This window comes from Macaca thibetana, chromosome 4 (genome assembly GCF_024542745.1).
Source record: "Macaca thibetana thibetana isolate TM-01 chromosome 4, ASM2454274v1, whole genome shotgun sequence".
Classification (NCBI taxonomy): Eukaryota; Metazoa; Chordata; class Mammalia; order Primates; family Cercopithecidae; genus Macaca; species Macaca thibetana.
This window is the reverse complement of record NC_065581.1, coordinates 158,140,808-158,160,254: the sequence shown is the minus strand read 5'-3', so window position 1 is coordinate 158,160,254 and position 19,447 is coordinate 158,140,808. Positions and strand designations below refer to the sequence as shown.

The 19,447-nt window shown below is 46.4% G+C and overlaps 1 protein-coding gene across 2 annotated transcripts; it reads right to left on the bottom strand.

Annotated features, from left to right (window-relative positions):
• Window positions 1-1,008: 1,008 nt before the first annotated feature.
• MAS1 (MAS1 proto-oncogene, G protein-coupled receptor) lies at window positions 1,009-19,201 on the bottom strand. 2 transcript variants are annotated; one of them, XM_050789235.1, is made up of 2 exons: window positions 19,035-19,201; window positions 1,009-2,628 (listed from the first exon to the last, which is right to left on the bottom strand). In XM_050789235.1, the coding sequence occupies exon 2, from the start codon at window positions 2,590-2,592 to the stop codon at window positions 1,615-1,617; it is 978 nt and encodes a 325-aa protein (XP_050645192.1). In that variant the 5' UTR covers window positions 2,593-2,628; window positions 19,035-19,201; the 3' UTR covers window positions 1,009-1,614. The 2 variants fall into 2 exon arrangements, 1 of the variants encoding a protein (XP_050645192.1); XR_007725288.1 differs by lacking the exon at window positions 1,009-2,628 and adding an exon at window positions 11,146-11,188.
• Between the last annotated feature and the right edge of the window lie 246 nt (window positions 19,202-19,447).

The window sequence follows — 19,447 nt, the reverse complement described above, 5'->3', positions numbered from 1 at the left end:
TGACAGCAAAGCTGCCTTGTTTCTGAATCAGATGTTGTCACCCACTGAAAAGCCTCCGGCATCCAAGCTTGGCTGGTAGTGGGGTCCTGGCTCGACGGGAGAGACTCAGCTCCCTCAGCGAAGCTGCCCCCCATCGTTTCTTTTGAGAAAGGAAGAGAATGGGGAAGGACCAGCAGCAACAGAGAACCGTTTCATCACTGCCTCTCTGACCTTTTAAAGAGCAAATGGTTAAAATAAATACTATCGGGCTCATTTCTATGGACTTGAACATTTTACAACCTGTAGAATCATGTGACATATTGGCATTTTGTGGAACTCCTAGAAGGGACAGAAGGAAATAAACATCGCTATGCAGTCTATAGGCTGAGACGGGCTTCACAGCTAAAACCCAGGACATGTGGTGTCTGGAGGGCAACTCGTGGCAGGCAAGAGGCAGAGCCTGCCCTGGAGTGCTGAATAAAGATGCTGAGGATGTCATGCAAGGATCTGCCATGAGCAAAAATATCAGAGTCCTCCAGGATGTGTCCACATTCTCATTAGCCCTTACACTGAGCCTCCTTCCAGGTATGATGAGAAAAAAAAAAAAGCCTCAGGAGGCAAGGAGGCAAACAGGTGCAGATACCTGCACTTGGCTGCAGGTGAGAACTCTGGCTATAAATAACCCACCGTTTCATGGGGGAGGAGGATCCCAGTCACCACCAGGAAGTCATAAATTCAACTCCATTCATAAAAATTCATATGCAATCAAAGGATTTCAAAACACAGACTTTCATTTCATCTAGTATACCCACAGAGGGAAGGGAAGCCATGAGAAATTCCTCTACTGGTGGCCAAATGTTTTTCTTCTTAACCTGAAATGATGCACGAGCACATAGCTGCTTAGATCATAACATCCGCGATGTTTTTCAATAGAGGGGTAATGCCATGAAAAGCTTTCATGCTGCAAGCAAAAAGAAGACCTTCGTAAATTTACATTCAATGTGTAAAAACACATAATAACTTCTGTACATGATAGAGCTGTGTGTATGTGTGTGTGTGCGCTTTACGAAACAAAAATTTATATTTTGTCTACCATTGAAGGGAGTGAGGAGAGACTGATGTTTGTTGAGCATCCACAATGTGCCAGGTGCTTTGCAAGCCTCATCTTCTCATTTCATCCTCACAGCAGACCAAGGAGGTATAGACTGTTGCCATGACCATTATATGAGTGAGAAAATGAGGCTCTGAGAGGTTTAACAACTTGCCTGAGGTCACACAGGAAGTGACCCTTGTTCTTCCTGCTACATCAAGCTGCCTCCTCAAGTTCCAACAAATACTTTTGTTACCTTGTCCCGTACATATCTGTAAATCTTCCTGCTAGAGTCATTTTTATGGTTCATGGTAAGATGCTGCCAAAAGAGCTGAAAGAAAGAGTCTTTATCAAGTACAGAAATGACAGGTCATTTCCAGAAGATACAGTACAAGAGTTCAATTTCATCATTAATTAGTATCTCATGCATATTAGATGAGATGTCCCTCTGTATCACATTTAGGAGATACTTAAGTTATATTCCAAGCACAAGCTAAAAATGACCTGTGTTCCACCATTGTTATCCACAACTTCCCTCTCAGTTCTTAGACAACAGTCTCAACTGTGACCGTATTACAATTGTCTTCCTGGCGCCGAGGTTGCATTTCATCTTTGAAAGCCCTGGTCAGAACAACTTTTAAGGACTCCTTGAATCGTTTCTTCTTACTGCTTCCCACAAAGAAGTAAATGAAAGGGTTGGCGCTACTGTTGATTGTGGAAAAGAGCAGGGAAATGTGGTGTAGGTTCCCAAAGGTTGACCAATACTCATAGTACAGCAGGTAAAGGAGTCTCATGGGCATGGCGAAGATGAGGAATATAATGATGGTGACCATGATGACGATGTACAGCTTGGAGGAATGGGAAGCCCACGTGTTCTTCCGGATCTTCACGACCAAGATCGTGCTGGACACCAGCATGAGAGGTGTGAAGACCAGGAAGCTCAGGACGGCTATAAAGATGATGACTGCCCGGCAGTCACTTCGAGAGTGACTCTCTTCTTCTCTGTCGATGCACATGACATACTCCATGGTGGTCACCAAGCAAGAAAGAGCCCACAGAAGGGCACAGACCAACGCCGACTGGTACTTGGGGCGATGGCATCGGTACCAGATGGGGTAAAGGACTGACAGGCACCTCTCCACACTAATGGCCGTCAGCAGATAGAGGCCCGTGTTGTAGCCAAACAGAAAAGTCACTGATAATGTGACAATTGTGTAGTAATGGCCAGAAGAAAGCTCGTAATCTAAAGCATAGTCGATAGACAAGATGAAAATACAGAAGAGCAGTGAGATGTCTGCAATAGACAAGTGGGTGATGTAGACAGTAAAGGGATTTCTTCTCATCCGGAAGCACAGGAACCAGAGGAGAATCCCATTCTCAACAAACCCCACTGGGGAGATGCTCATAATGACCCAGTGCACGATGGGGATTTGCCGATGTGCATTCCCAACCGAGGCATTCCTGCCAGTTGAGATGTTCGTGGGTTCCTCAACAACAGATGATGTCACATTTAACCCATCCATGAGGAGGTCTCAGGCTGGAACTCTTCAGGTAATTTTCTGTAAATATATCCAAAACAAAAACAAACACAAAAATCCATGAAAATTGTTGGATTGGAATAAAAGGGAGAAATTCAGCTATAAATCATAATCTTCATGTTATTAAAAAAAGTTTAACAGACTGTACAGTTATCTTTTTCCCAATGATAAGATTAGGCCTTTAGGATCTGATAAGAAAGAGAACTTAGACCTGATAAAAGAGAGAAGTGATTTAATGACCCTTTTGGATCCCCAGTGACAGCCATTCATTCTATATCACTGTGTGCTTGTGGCTTAGCGCCAAAAAGGAGATGGCCAGGCAAGAGTGGCCGAGTGCCCTGTGTAGGACCCATTTCCAGTTCTGGCCCGAGCTTTCCTAATGGCATTTTGAAAATCATTTCATCTTCTGGGCCTCCATTCATTTTCCTGAGGGACCAGGTTGACTGCATTAAGACTTGATGGCAAAATGCATGTTTGGGCAATGCTGCCATTGTCATTTTTTAATACATGAAGTGCCATAAGCAGGAAGGAGAGGGAGCGCCTGGGACAATTGGACAATACTGTACCAATATTGCTTACAGTGTGAACAATCAAAAGGCATTTATTTTACACGGCTTCAATATCTGGGACAAAGCTGGGCACCTGCTCAGACTACATAAGCCAGGCAAGCCATGTGTGGAGTAGATGGAGAGCCCTAACAAGACGTATGTACGTCCCCACAGACCACAGGCCAGACGGTGCAGGAAACACCATCGCCAGATGCCAGACAAAGCACTCTCCCGAACCAGGAAAAATGCTCAGCATTTGAGGCTGCAAAGGAAAGATTCTCAGAAACTTTCCCTCACATTTTACCAATTACAAAATGAATATATGCACAGCTCTGCCCTCTTGCTAAAACAAAAATACCCTACCACTGAGAAGGAAAAGGAGGCTGTCAACAGAGATCATTTCCCTTGTTCCAAAACTAACTTGTCCTTGGCTTTTAAAAAGTTTTTTTAGGCTGGACACAGTGGCTTACTCCTGCAGTCCCAGCACTTTGGAAGGCCAGGGCAGGAGGATTGCTTGAGCCCAGGAGTTTGAGAACCAGCCTGGGCAATGTGGCAAACCCCGTCTCTACAAAAAAATACAAAAATTAGCGAGGCATGGTGGTGCATGCCTGTAGTCCCAGCTGCTTGAGAGGCTGAGGTCGGAGGATTGCTTGAGCGCGGGAGGTTGAGGCTGTAGTGAGTTGTGATCATGTCACTGCACTCCAGCCTGGGTGACAGAGCAGACCCTGTCTCAAAAAAATTTTTTTTTCTAGTTCGTGTGCATGCATATGCATATGTATGTAGTAAAACATTGTTCTTTGTTTTCTGAACTTTGTCGGTAGGCAACTGATCAAAATAATTTTTTTTTTTTTGAGACAGAGTCTTGCTCTGTCACCAGGCTGGAGTGCAGTGGCAAGATGTTGGCTCACTGCAACCTCCACCTCCCGGGTTCAAGCAATTCTCCTGCCTCAGCTTCCCGAGTAGCTGGGACTACAGGTGTGTGCCACAATGCCCGGCTAATTTTTTGTATTTTAGCAGAGACAGGGTTTCACCATGTTGGTGAGGCTGGTCTTGAACTCGCAATCTCAGGTGATCCGCTTGCCTCGGCCTCCCAAAGTGCCAGGATTACAGGCATAAGCCACCATGCTGGCTGATCAAAAGAATATTTTTAATTAGTAGATATCTGCCTTTTCTCATGAGCTCACCGGAAGCAGAATAATACATAAATGTGTTATTTCGTGGCACTCGAATGGCTCTGGTGATATTAGACATTTCCAGAATCGAGTCAGCAGAACCCCAGCATGTGCAGGGCCCTGAGCTGTGATCTCAGTACAGCCGGGCCTGGATCCTGGGCCAGCAGGTAGCCTTTGGGTTGGCAAAACAGGTGTTTCCTTCCAGCAATGTGATCCAGGCTCCAAGGAGGCCTCTGCCTCAGTGGGCCCGATCACACCTCTCCCACTGACACTTCCCTCAGCTGTTCTAATGGGATGCAGGAAATTACTTTCACTGGAGGAGAGCTTCCTTTTACTTCATAATTAGAAGACAGAGACCCCGATAGGAACCCACACAGGACGAGAGCTCACATGCCCTGTCATGGCTAACCAAAGGCCTGCTGTAGAGACCGGGCCTTGTTAGAAGTTTGCAAGTAAGACCACCATGTTCCCCCAATTCTCCCCCCACACATTTATCCCATGCCAGGCACTGTTGTAGGCACTGGGACACAGCAGTAAATAAAACAGACAAAGTGCCGGCCTGCTGGAGTCTATATTCCAGTGGGGAGGCAGTCGGTAAACAAAAAACAATAACAGCAACAACAACCAAACTGACGTCAGTGCATAAACAGTGCTATGGAAAAAAGTAAAGCAGCATTAAAGGAAAGGAGTGGCAGGGACCTGGGGGTTCCATCATCCATAGAGTGATGGGAAAAGTCTCACTCATGAGGTCACACTTGGGCAAAGACACGAAGGAAGTAGGTGACCGAGGCCTGCAGGTTCTTGGGGGAAAAGTATTCCAGGCAAAGGGAACAGCAAGTTCAAAGTTCCAGAAGCAGGAGGCAGCCAAGAGTGAAGAACCGCAAAAAAGGCCAGTGAGGCAGGAACGGCCTGGCAAGGAGAATGGTCAGGTGCTGAAGGCAGGGGTCTTTGGCGGCCAGGTCCAAACGGGCTTTGCGGGCTGGGGCTTTTACTCCCAATGAGCCAATAAACCACAGGAGGTTCTTAGAGGAGGAATGTGGTTAACTTGGGGGACTGAGGCGTGAACAGCCTCGGTATGGCCTCTGTGTTCAGGTGACACTCTAGGGGCCACGGCAAGAAGGAGGAGGCCATGTGGGAGGTGAAGGCACTGGCCTAGACACAGGGAGGATGTTAGCATAAACTAGGTTGTGGCAGAGGTAGTAATATCTGGTGGGAGGTCTTTGATTTGATTCACTGACAGAAGAGATATGTGTTGTGGTAGAAAGATAGAATATGTGTTTAGCCATTTGCTGAATGGACAGGTGCAGGTGAAGTGGATTAGCAGGGCCTATGGAGTTTAAGAAGCCTGTGAGGCAGCCAGGCCATGTCCAGGGGAGGTCAGGAGCCGGGGGGACAGTTGTAGCCTGGGGATATAAATGTGGGTGTTGTATGCAAACAGGGGGAATTTGAAGCCATGAGTGAGATGACAGTATCTGTGAAATACAATTAAAAAGAAGAGGTTCAAGTACTGGGCCTCGAGGCATTTGGAAGTTAGAGGCTGGGGAGATGAGGAGGAAGAAGGAGAGGAAACTGAGGATGACCTGACAGAGAGGCAGGAGGACAACTGGGGAAGAAGGGCTCCCGGGAGGCCAAGTAAGAATGAGTTGGAGGAGAAGAAAGTGTGATCAACTGGGCTAAATTCTACTGCAAGTTCAAGTGGGCTGAGACCTGGAACTTGATATTGACCATGGGGGTGGAGTCATTGCTGACCTTGGTAGGAGTATTTTCAGTAGACTGGACAAAACGAATGCCTGATGCAAGTGGTTTAGAGAGAACAGGAGGAGAATAGGTGGAGACAGTGAGTGTAGACAACCCTCTTGGGGGCTGTGGGGTTGAGAGGTGATAAACGGATAAGAATTATCCAGTAGAAAGCAAACAATTGAGGAGTCAGGAAGTAGGGGTCTAGAGCTGGGCGGAGTGGCGGCCTTGCCAGAGCATGATTTATACCCGGTGAAGGGGAAGGCTGGGTGTGTGGCTGCAGATACGGTGAGGTGGGTAGACGTGGTTGTGGGAGTGCCCAAGGCGAGAAGTTGTCTTCTGAATGCACAGTATCTCTTTTTCAGCAAAGTAAGAAGCAAGGTCATCAGCTAAGAGTGAGGAGATGTTAAGGGTTTTTTTGTTTTTGTTTTTTTTTTTTTGAGGCAGAGTCTGGCTCTCTTGCCCAGGCTGGAGTGCAGTGGCCGGATCTCAGCTCACTGCAAGCTCCGCCTCCTGGGTTCACGCCATTCTCCTGCCTCAGCCTCCCGAGTAGCTGGGACTACAGGCGCCCGCCACCTCGCCCGGCTAGTCTTTTGTATTTTTTAGTAGAGACGGGGTTTCACTGTGTTAGCCAGGATGGTCTCGATCTCCTGACCTCGTGATCCGCCCGTCTCGGCCTCCCAAAGTGCTGGGATTACAGGCTTGAGCCACCGCGCCCAGCCGATGTTAAGGGTTTAAGAAGAGAGGGCAAGACATGAAATAAATGAGGGAAAGAGAGGGCTAGGGACATACACAAAGTGCAGGATCTCCAGCCAGGCTAACCTAGAGCCCGCCCAGGCTAGTGCTCGGGAACCTGGGAGAGACCACTCAGCCTCACCCGTGCTTCTCTCCAGCTCGGTTCAGCTGTCCAGGTGCTGGTATGGAGAAAGGGGAGAGTTGGATTTAACCAGGGCTGAGGTTTACCAGGCGGGTACGACACAGAGTGGGGGCCAAAGGAAGCAAAGCATGTAGAAGGGAAGGCCTACGATAATGGACTCTAGAGCTCAACAGGGTTAGGAGAAAAGTGAGGGCACGAGGGAGGTAACAGACGTGAACAGGAAATAGGAGCTACATATTGGAGGTCCCAGCGGTGTCAAGAAATCATTGAAGTCCCCATACTAAACGCACTGAAGGGGAAGGAGGAGGTGGGGGTTGGAGAACGTGATGCTTAAAACTGAGCTTGGGGCAGTGTAGTTTTGGGGTTATCAGTATTAAGTGCAGAGCATGACCATGGAAAAGAAGGGCTGAGGGAGAGTGGAGAACAAGATCATTTGAGTTGAGAGCAGAACCTGGAGCCTCAGGGCTGGAAGAATTATCCACAGATGCTGAAATTGCTGAGAAATAGTGTTGGAGACCAGGAATATCGTTGGCTGTAATCCAGGTGCTAAAATCATCAAGGAATTTGGGACAGCAGCCCAGAGGTCCGAAGCGACCACAGCAAGGAGGGTGGGAGGCCATACAGTGGCCAGCATGCACTTTGGAGCCTGGTGTTTTGTTTCTCCTGCTGCTGGTGGTATTGGAGAGAGAGGAGAGAGGGAAGAAAAGTAACTCATAGTACACAAAAGGTAGGGGTAACAAGGGCCTGGACCAGTGCCGTCCAACAGAAACACAACGTGGGCCACCTGTGTAAGGGAAGTTCTAGTAGCCACGTTAAAGAAAGTAAAAAGAAACCAACAAAATCCATTTTAATAATGTACTTTATTTAGCCTAATGTGTTTAAAATATTATTTCAACACATCATCAATACAAAAAATATGGATGAGGTATTAATATTATTTTCTATGCATTAAGTGCCCCAGATGCAGCGGGTATTTCACTCTTGCAGGGCCTCTCACTTCCAATGAGCCTGGTTCCCTATGCTCAGGAGCCTCATGCGACTTGGGGCTCCCGTGTTGGCCATCACAGGTCAACAGCCATGGCAAAACCAAAGTCACTTATGCAAGGAAGCCAAGTGCTTTCATCTTTTAATTACTAACCTAAACCAAAGACCAGAAATATAAATTCAGGACCTAATCCAAGTTTTCGAGAACATTGACAAGATCGTCTTTCTGCCTCCGGTCCATTCCCTGGGATCTCTCATGGACCACGTCCTTCAGCTGCAGCTTCTTGCTATGTGGAGAGAGCTCTCAGTTATCCCAGGTCACCTCCCCTTCTCTGTCACCCTGCTTGCTCATCCTAGATTCAAGGCATGCTCTATTTTCACCACTGACCCATCCTTCGAGGCGGCCTGTCCTACCCTTTCCTTTTACAATACCAGTTTCTATTTCTGTATTCAACTTTTCTCCTTTTCCCCAAAAGTTTCCAAATAAATTCACAAAAGTCAACTGGGAAAGGTGTTTCAAATTATATCTTCTATCTTTCTTTCTTTCTTTCTTTTTTAGAGATAGGGTCTTGCTCTGTTGCCCAGGCTAGAGTGCAGTTGTGTGGTTATAACTCATTGGAGGTTGAACTCCTGGGCTCAGGTGACACTCCTGCCTCAGCCTCCCAAATCACTGGGACTACAGGTACATGGCACTACACCTGGCTCAATTTTTTTTTTTTTTTTTTTTTTTTTTTTTGTAGAGATGGGGTCTCGTTATGTTCATAGCCAATACATCTCTCCTTGTAACAGAGCAGAGGTAAAATTTTTTAATTAATAAAAAATTTTTAGAGATAGTCTCACTCTGTTGACCAGGCTAGAGTACAATGGTGCAACCATAGCTCACTGCAGCTTCCAATGCCTGGGCCCAAACAATCCTCCCCTCTCAGCCTTCTGAGTAGCTAGGACAACAGACATGCACCATCACACCTGGTTAATTTTGTTTTTAATTTTTTGTAGTGTTGCCAGGCTTGTCTCAAACTCCTGACCTCAAGCAATCCTCCTGCTTCAGCCTCCCAAAGTGCTGGGATTACAGGTGAGAGCCACTGTGCCTGGCGTCAGAGTTAAAATTCTATCTTATTGACTGTTGTGGATGGAATTGTGTTCCCTTCCAAAATTCATGTGTTGAAGTCCTAATCCTCAATGTGACTATATTCGGTGATAGGGCCTTTAGGGAGGTAATTATGGCTAAATAAGGTCCTAAGAGTGGGGCCCTAACCCAATAGAAGTGGTGTCCTTGTAAGAAGGGAAAGAGACATGAGAGATCTCTCTCTGTGAGGGCACAGAGGAAAAGCCAGGTAAGGACAGAGGGAGAAGGCAGCCGTCTGCAAACCAAAAGAGAGCCCTCACCAGACCAGCCCTGACGATGCCTCGATCTTGGACTTCTGGTCTCCAGAACTGTCAGAAAATAAATTTCTGTTTGTAAGTCACCCAGTCCATGGTATTTTGTTATGGCAGTCAGAGCAGCCTAATACACCCACTAAACTGCAAACTCCTTGAAACCAGGACTTCATCTTTTTTGTGTCTGAATCTCCAACACTTGCACACAGTAAGCATTTAATAAATACTTATCAAACTGTTTCAAGAAATAAAGCCCATTATAACAGTTCTAAGAATATACTCCGCTTCCCCACGAGAGAAAACCACCGCTTTCCATGCAGGGCATCACACTTAATAAACACGGGTTTCGAATCGTTAGAGCACAACTCATGAAGCACATACAGCATTCAGGCAGACTTTGATCATGATGTGGATTTTAGTCATGATTGGAATGCATATAAAAATTCCATTGAAACTAGTTCTCATTTAAAAACGAATCATAATCCTCCAAATTGTTTTTATAGCGGGGTTCTATTTAAACGAACACATTGCTAAAAATCACATTCCCAGTCTTACCCAACCAACTGAGTTTCGGTCTCTGAAGCGAAATAGCAGATGGCGAGAAGTGCCTTGACAACAGCCGGCCCTACGTGCTCGCCACCCCAACCCTTTCCTCCCCCAGCTCCTTGGTCATTTTGTGTATTCTTCATCTCTGCCGGTGGTTGACTGACGGGGATATCTGAAGTTGGGAAGTATGAGGAGAATAGAACGGTAATTGCTGCTAGCTGACAAAACAGTCTAGCTCAGAATAATTTTGTGTTGGCTCAGTGAGTCTCCCCAACAGCAGAGAGAAGACCACACAGTTGAGATCTCAGAAAACCATGCAGACAGGTAGGCACTTGCACTGCAGGGTGAATCAGTAGGTAACTTCTCTCTGTGTCAACCCAGTTCTAGGACCAGAGGCTCTCTGCCCAGACATGCCAAACATTTTTCATTATCTTTTTTTTGTTTGAAACAGGGTCTTGCTCTGTTGCCCAAACTGGAGTGCAGTGGTGCAATCATAGCTCACTGCAGCCTTGACTTCCTGGGCTCAAGTGATCCTCCCACCTCAGCCTCCTGAGGAGCTGGGACTACAGGCACTCATGACCATGCTAGCTAATTTTTGTTGTCATTGTTATTTCTTACAGAGATGGGGTCTCACCATGTTACCCAGGCTGGTCTCAAACTCCTGGACTCAAGCGATCCTCCTGCCTCAGGCTCCCAAAGTTCTGGGATTACAGGCATCAGCCACCACGCCCGGCCAGCAATCATTTTTCTTACACAGCACTTGCATTTGCAGGGATGCATGTTTACCTGGCAGTGACAGCCTGGGGTGGAAGGATAGTTCATCCTGACAGCCCTCAGTGGCCCCTGGAGTGTCAGTTACACTGCAACGGAAACCTCAGTTGGGAACAGATTGCAAAGACAGACGAGGAGGTGACAGCACCGTGACTGGTCAGCATTACTGGAAGCATCACAGAGCATCTTCCCTCCTCTCTTTCTTCTCACAAAAGAGACGTCTAGGGCGAAAGAAATAAGTTAGTCTGTGAGAATATCGTGGTGTGGGGCTCTTGAGGCCAAAGCACCTTTCCTTCCATCCTAGCTTTGGAGCCTTGAAATCAGCTTGGGAGGCTGATAAGGATGATGTCATTGCCCCCTTTTTAGAGGGAAAAACCTAAGGATTAATAACCACGCCAGGCTCAGAGCCACCGTGTTGCACAGCCCCAAAGGACCTACCATCTGCGTTTGCTCCAGTGTGTCCAGTGCTCTCTGGGTCCTGCAGGGCTGTAGTGCTCAGAAACTTATGCGGATCTTAATCACAGTGTTGGCCAGGCAGAAATTCAGGTCACTTGACTTCTGACCATAAGCTGAGATAGTAAGAAGAAAAAAGAAGGGAGAAGGGAGGAGAACGAGAAGAAAGGAGAAGGGGAAGGGGAAGAAGGGAGAAAGAGAAGGAAGAAGGAGGAGGAGGAAGAGGGAGGAGGAGGAGGGAGGAGGAAGAGGAAGAGGGAGAACGGAGGACGATGAAGAGAGAGAAGAAAGAGGGAGGAGGAGGAAGAGGGAGAAGGAGGAAGTAGAAAAGGGAGAAGGAGAGAGAAGGAGGAGGGAGGAGGAGGCAGGAGGAGGGAGGAGAAGGGAGGAGGAGGGAGGAGGAGGAGGAGGAGGAAGAGGGAGGAGGAGGGAAGAGAGAAGAGGAGAAAGAGGGAGGAGGGAGGAGGAGGAGAGGAAGCAGAAAGAGGGAGGAGGAAGGGGAGGAGGGAGGAGGGGGAGGAGGGAGGAGGAAGGGGGAGGAGGGAGTAGGAGGAAGAAGGACAAAGGAAGAGGAGGGAGCACGAGGAAGAGGGAGGAAGAGGAAGGGGAGGAGGGAGGAGGAGGAATAGGGAGGAGGAGGGAGAAGGAGGAAGAGGAGTGAGGAGGAGGAGGAGGGAGGAACAGGAAGAGGGAGGAGGAAGAGGGAGGAGGAGGAGTAGTCATAGTCTGGAAATCACTGTTCTATCAAACACCTCAACTTTGCAGATTAGTAAGTGGTTGCTGGAGAGCCTGTGAGGCAAGCCAACCTTCACAACTGGTTTGAGAAGCCCCGTAGCCCAGCGTGCCTGATCTTAGCCCGGAGCTCTCTCCACTACACTCTGGGGCCCAATCCTATTTTTAAGACTTTACCTTTTATAGCGTCTCTATACTTAAGTTTTCCAGTCTAGTCTGCCTCTAACCTTTCCTATTTAAGGAATTAAAGTCATCATATTGTAGGGAATATTTTTTATTAAGACTTGTTTAGGCTGGGCAGAGTGGCTCACGCTGGTAATCCCAGCACTTTGGGAGACCGAAGCAGGCAGATCACCCGAGGTCAGGAGTTCGAGACCAGCCTGGCCAACATGGTAAAACTCTGTCTCTACTAAAAACACAAAAATTAGCTGGGCATGGTGGTGCATGCCTGTAATCCCAGCTCCTCAGAAGCAGAGGCAGGAGAATCACTTGAACTCTGGAGACGGAGGATGCAGTGAGCCCAGATTGCACCACTGCACTCTAGCCTAGCCAACAGAGTAAGACTCCATCTCAAAAAGAAAAAAAAAAAAAAAGGCTTGTTTAATTTCTAGTTGTGACTTTGCCACTATGTGGTCTCTGCATGTGAAGTAGTCCACAGGGACTGATCAAACCACTCCTGCCTGTTCAGAGACCTCTGCCACTAAATAAATGATTACCCTGAAACCACCTTTGCAAAAATTATAACAATGAGAAAATTTTGACAGTGTGAGATCTCACCTAACTGATTCCATCTTGCTTCTAAACTCTAAGCTGTCCTTGTTCATTCCTGAGCATAGGCTGAACTAACTTTGGGAGGAACTTAGTTTATAGTTTAACTTTGAAACAAAGACAGTAACAGCCCTTTCCCAAAACAAGCACACTTCTTGCCTGGGGACCAGAATGCCTTTGTGAGACTAACAAGTTAGGCACAAGATTCAAAATTATGGTTTAGGAGTCATGCAGCTAGAGGCCACAAGATTCTGTACCTCCCCGATTGCTCCTAGGGATAACATCACTATTGTAAAACCTAACATTAGGGCTCAAGATATTTTTTCAGACACTGCGTTCCGATGCACCAGCTGGTGCCACTCGAGAGGTAATCCGGCTCAACCAGTTCTGTGATCCCACCCAGACCTCAAGACAACTTGCTTCAACTTCCTGTGACTTCATCCTTCATCCTGACCAATCAGCACTCCCCATTCCCTGGTCCTCTACACACCAAATTATCCTTAAAAAAACACCAGTCTCGGGCCGGGTGCAGTGGCTCACGCCTGTAATCCCAGCACCGTGGGAGGCAGAGGCGGGTGGATCACGAGGTCAGGAGATCGAGACCATCCTGGCCAACATGGTGAAACCCCGTCTCTACTAAAAAATACAAAAAATTAGCCGGGCGAGGTGGCGGGCGCCTGTAGTCCCAGCTACTCGGGAGGCTGAGGCAGGAGAATGGCGTGAACCCGGGAGGCGGAGCTTGCAGTGAGCTGAGATCCGGCCACTGCGCTCCAGCCTGGGTGACAGAGCAAGACTCCGTCTCAAACAAACAAACAAACAAACAAAACCCAGTCTCTGGATTTTCAGGGAGACTGATTTGAGTAGTAAAACTCTGGTCTCTCGTTTAGCTGGCTCTGCATGAATTAAACTGTTTCTCTATTGCAATTCCTCTGTCTTGATAAATCGGCTCTGTCTGGGCAGGGGGCAAAGAGAAGTTTAAGCAGTTACAGTCCCAACAGGGCTCATTTTATAGCTTCTTTAATCTTAACACAAAATGGGGGTATTTTCTTTTAAACGTTTATCACCTTTCTTCTAATTTTAAAACAGTATGTGCTCATTGAAGACAATTTAGAAAGTCCACACATACAACTACTATTAAAAAATTAACCTGATTCAACATTTAGGATATTCCATTAGTCTTTGTTCAATGTCTTATACACACTCGTTTTTAAAATTGAGATTGCATTTTTATAATCTTTTGGTATCCTTTCTACCTTTTCTTCACTCAATATCATATTGTAAACATTTTCTCATGTCAGTATACACTCTTAAAGTATGACTTTAATATCACTAACTGAAGGTATCATGATTTATTTATTTATTTATAATTTTGAGACAAGGTCTCACTCTGTCACCCAGGCTGGAGCGCAGTGGCGAGATCACAGCTCATTGCAGCCTCAATCTCCTGGGCTTAAGTGAGCCTCCCAGGTAGCTAGGACTAGAGGGACATGCCACCATGCCAGCTAATTTTTATGTATTTTTTGTAGAGACAGGGTTTTGCCATGTTGCCCAGGATGGTCTCGAACTCTTGGACTCAACTGATTCTCCTGCCTTGGCCTCCCACAGTGCTGGGATTACAGGCGTGAGCCACTGTGCCCAGCTTTCATTATTTATTTTTAGTAATCCCCTAGCCTTGGACATACCATTTGCTTCTGATTTTTCACCGCTATTTTTAAAAACAAAGCACTGTCATGAATTTACATGGATGCAAATTTTGTGCACATCTCTAATTATTCCCCTAGGACATATTTCTAAAAGTGGAATTGCTAGACCAAAGGGTATAAACATTCTTCAAGATTTAAATGTGCATTAACAAACCGTCATCCAAAATAACCATGCCAATTACATTAATACCAACATCAACAGTATATAAATTTTTTAACAGCATATATGTTTCTTTTTCTACAACATCTTCAGTCTCTTAAATTCCCAAATTTGATAGGTGATAAAAGATACCTTGTTTTAATTTGCATTTATCTGATTCCTAATGAGGTTGGACATTCTTTTAGGTTAACAGTTACTTGTATTTTTCGATGGATTGTTTTTTCAAACTCTATGTTCATTTCTTTTATTGAATTGCAAGAAACATTTGTAAATATGGCAATTTGTTATATGTTATATGTTACAATTATTTTTCCCCAGAAACTGGAGTATTTTATAAAAGACATGAAAGGATGCTGCTTGGAGTTTTCTTAAAAACACTTCCTTATTGGTAAAGACCATCCTGTGCTGATCATTAAGATTTAGAGCTTGAAAAAATCATGCAGATACTGCAGACCGCCCCCTTGTTTTTCCAGGTGAGGAAATTAACTCAGGACTAGTCCAAGGTTGCCTACTTAGTAACAAAGGCAGCAGCAGAGCCTGGATTGCCCCAGGTCCAAATTGGCGCTATATCTAGCTCTCCCCTGCCCCACCCAACATACACACACACCAGCTCATTGTCAATAGTCCATCTGTGTGTGAAGTTCACACACCCATTCATGGGGCTCTTAAGACTTTTGGAACATTTATTAATGGCTTTTATGTCACCAGAAGCAACCACACTATCAACTGGGTTGTCAGTAATTAAAATCCTTAAAAGATGGATTTTTTTATTTATCAAAGGATGGATCTATTTATCAAAGAATGGATTTTTATTTATTAAAGCACCATCTAGCCAATACCAAACCCATAACCAAAACAACACAAACACACAGGAATGAGTTGTTTTCAGAAATACTGTCTCTGTTGTCACTTTCTTCTGTGAAACAGAGTGACTCCTAGCTATCATCATTATCAATAAACACATCTATTGATGAAGGACACCATGCTTCACCATTATGTGTAAAAATAATTGATGTCAGAGGGGAAAATTCAGGCACGTCCTTTCATCAGAACAAATAAGAGAAAGGAGCCAATCCATTCAACAGCACAGTGCTCTCAGCCAAGTCCTCCAGAAGGGGGATGAGACAAGATCCGGGGCTCGAGCCCCTCCCCAATGCGTGAGTGTTGCTATGGAACCCCACTTTACGTCTCCTTGCCTCTGTCTCTGAGATGATGCTAGAGCCTAGCATATTTCTTCCCTCTGGCTCTCCTCTTGCCTGCCTGCAGTTCTTCTTCTGTCTCCTTCGGTGGATCCCTTCTTACACTGCCCTTTGCACGTTGGAGTTCCACCGGCCTCCATTCTTTTTTTTTTTTTTTTGAGACAAGATCTCACTCTATCACCAGGCTGGAGTGCAGTGGCGCCATCTCTGCTCACTGCAGCCTCCGCCTCCCAGGTTCAAGTGATTCTCTTGCCTCAGCCTCCCGAGTAGCTGGGACTACAGGCACCCGCCACCACGCCTGACAAATGTTTTTGTATTTTCAGTAGAGACAGGGTTTTGCCATGTTGGCCAGTCTGCAGGCTCCATTCTCGACCCTTTTCGCTTCCTACTCTACAGATTCTCCTTGGGTGGTCTTGCTCAATCCCACCGTTTCAACCATCCCCACTTGCTGATGAAATTCAAATGCACAGCTTTAGCTCACACATCTCCCCAGCATGTCAGACCCATATAACCAACAGCCCTGGGTCTCTCCAACTGTGTCTCATGGTGGCACAGCAGCCTCAGTGGGCCAAAACAGCAATCCAACCTTCCCCACTGGTCCACACTTCCTCCAATATGCCTAATAGCCTTCCAACACAAAAAGCTGGACACTTTACCATAACCTTGTATGTCCCCTGCACCAGTGCCTAGAATCAGCCATTTCTCCAAGGAGCCCTGGTTCCTTTCAGTAAATAATTATATTTAGAAGCCAAGATCTGGGTGTAAAATGTGCTCATTGCTAGAAGGCTGTCACTGCTCCCAGGGCCTCTCAGGGGTAGGGCTAAGGAATATATGTACATAGATACATTTATGTATAGTTATACATACACACACCTACAGCTGTATTTTGGTATCTTTGTATATCTTTATAAAATATACACATATAATCATGAATTGACCCCAATATCTCCAATTTTGACCCACCGCCAGTGAATTCATTTGAGTTTTCTCCCTCTCCACATTTGTAACTCCCTTCTCTAAGAAACCTGGCTTCCATGGCCCTCTATGCATTTACTCATTTGATCAACCCACCTATGAACGGTTGCCTATGTCTGGCACAGCTCCTCCCCTGCCCTGCACAGATGCCCTCCTCACTTTGCTGGACTCTTTTACTTCCTGTTGGAACAGTGCTGCCCCTGCCCCCCACCCTGAGACACAGACCTCACGCAGCAGGAGCGCCAACACCCAGCACCAGTTCCCTGTACCTGCCACGCAGATATCCTGCTCTGCCAAGCACTGACATCCCCTGCCATGTCACCACTGCCACTGCCCTCACCCTGGCATGGCTGCCCCCATGGGGATGATCCTTGCCTATTCAGGCTCCAGCACTTCACGCAAGCCACCACAAGCCAGGCTGACCATGGTGGAAAGTAGGACTTAATACCCACCACCTTCCTGCAAAACTCAAAGAATTGTAGGCAGTATCGCATCTGAATCCTGAAGAGACTTTTGAGAAGAGGGGTTTTGACATTGATCAAAGTACAGTGCAGAGATCACTGCCTATTCTGCTTGTGCCTACGGCTGCTTGGCCTGGGAGCTGCACTTTCAGTCAAACTGACCATGAGAAGCAAGTCCTCCATCAAGCAGATTAACCCCACTGGGCCTTAACTGCTTGACATACTGGCATTTTAATGTAGTTCTGAAAGGCTGGGGTATAAGAAATGCTAGAGATTGAAAGCACTTTGCCAGTATGAATCTCATGGAAATGCCAAACTGAGATAATGAATCAACAAGCAGGGAAAACAAGCATGGTGGTTTCCATAGATGGGTAAGGATGTGGGCTTTGCAGAGCCTGTGTCCTGGCAGGTCCACTTGAGATTGCTGGCTGCATTACCTCTCAATGAAAGTGAGAGCAGCAGATGGGTGGCGGAGCTGATAGAAAAAACAAGGAGACTCAGAGTCGGCAGAGAGTTCTAAATGCCATACATTTATGCTGCTCAAGTGTTCTCTAGAGACCTCAGAAACAAACAACCCCTTCCACATTCCCATTCAGTTGAGCACAGTCCTCCCAGGGCCCCAGATTCCCAGCCTAGCACATCACTCTTAGAAGAAAGAAAGGGGGCTGGGGAGAAAGGCAGGGAGAAAAAAAGGAAAGATAAAAAAGCCAGCAGAACTCAGGTTGGAGGAGTGGGCCATCTGAAACTGCCTGTTGTTCCCAGACAACTTAAAGACAGCCTGACCCTAGGCTGGACTTTCTAGGTGTGCAGATCCAGAGAAAAGAGCAAACTCTTCCCTGTGTGCGTGTGCAGTCACCTGGACAAACAGAAACCCATTTGTGAGATGGAATTTCCATGGCAGGCAAGGGCTGTGATGGGAATGTGCAGGGCAGGAACATCTGTCCTGGTATTAAATGCATCATTCCCGTCTTCCCCGCACTGGGGCCATCTGCATGCAGAAGCAGACACTTCTTGCTCCCTTTCCAAACATACCACTGGATCAATTTAGAGCCTTGGTCTAAAAGCGGGGAAGGTGATTTTGTCCCCTAAGGGATGTTTGTCATGCCTGGAGATATTTTTGGTTGTCACAACGGAGAGGAGTGTGCTACTGGTATCTAGTTGGTAGAGGCCAGAGATGCTGCTAAACATCCTACAATATACGGGACAGCCCACATGGTAAATAATTACCCAGCCCCAAATGTCAATGGTGCCAAGGCCGTGGCACTCTGCTAGAGGCCAGCTTGTTACCACCCTTTTACTGCTGCACCCACAGCACTCTAACAACACACTATACATTCTCTCACCAAATTACTCCTAAGTATCCTCGCTGGGAAGTGTTGCTAAGATGCTCATACCAAAGATCAAGACTGAGCAGAAGATTCCTTTTAATAAACACCTTGTCACCAAAGGACTGCACATGACTTCGAAAGCAACAGAAGCTAATACTGATGCCAGGGCCCACTAAGGAAAAACAAAGAAACATCAATACAGCTTGCCCCTATGATGCCCAAGAGCCGATAGCCAAGAGATTTCTCCAGAGAAATCAAATTCAGTAACAACCCTTTCAAACCTCAACTTCTTTTATAAGCTTTCTTTAAGCAACCGTGAAAACCTCCAAGTCCACCATTCAAACCGTGAATTGATCCTAAGATTCTTTCCCCTGCAGTGAGTTAAAAAAGAAAACGCTACTGCAGAAGTTTCAACCCTGAAGTTGAAAAACAATGTCTGGGAACAGTTAACGCAGCAAAGAAGTAAATTTTCCAAAACAAAGGCAGGAGGAAAGAGAAGTTTTGCCAACACACACCAACGGCAAACATCCAACACACCGGAAGAAAAAAAAAAAAAAAAAAAGGAAAGAAAGAAAGAAAAACCAGCACAGAAAAGAGTTACCCAAGAAATAGCTTTTGAAAGAGAGAAAATCTTACTCTGGTTGTCAAGGACAGCTAAGCAATGAAAAACTGGGAAGCAGACCCGCTGGTGTCATTTGCTCAGGAAGGGTCAGAGGTGGCCACAGGTTGGCTCTCTCTTCGCATCTGGGGCATCAATGCCCAGCCAGCCTGCAGGGTCTCCGGTCCCAACATCTCGAAGGATGGCTGCAGCCTCTCATCTCTGAAGGAATTAGAGCTGCTCTCCCACTGCTGAAAATATTTGAGATGTGCCAAGCAGATGGTCCCACGCTTATCAGCAGAAGCTTCCAATGGCATCATTCAGTGACACACTCGAGTGAAAATCTTCACGCCAATCCAGAGCAGGGTGTGAGCTGGTGACAATGCAAGGCGGTGGACCACCTTGAACCACTAAGGCCAGGCAGGGCTAAAGAGAAAGATGACCTGGAGAA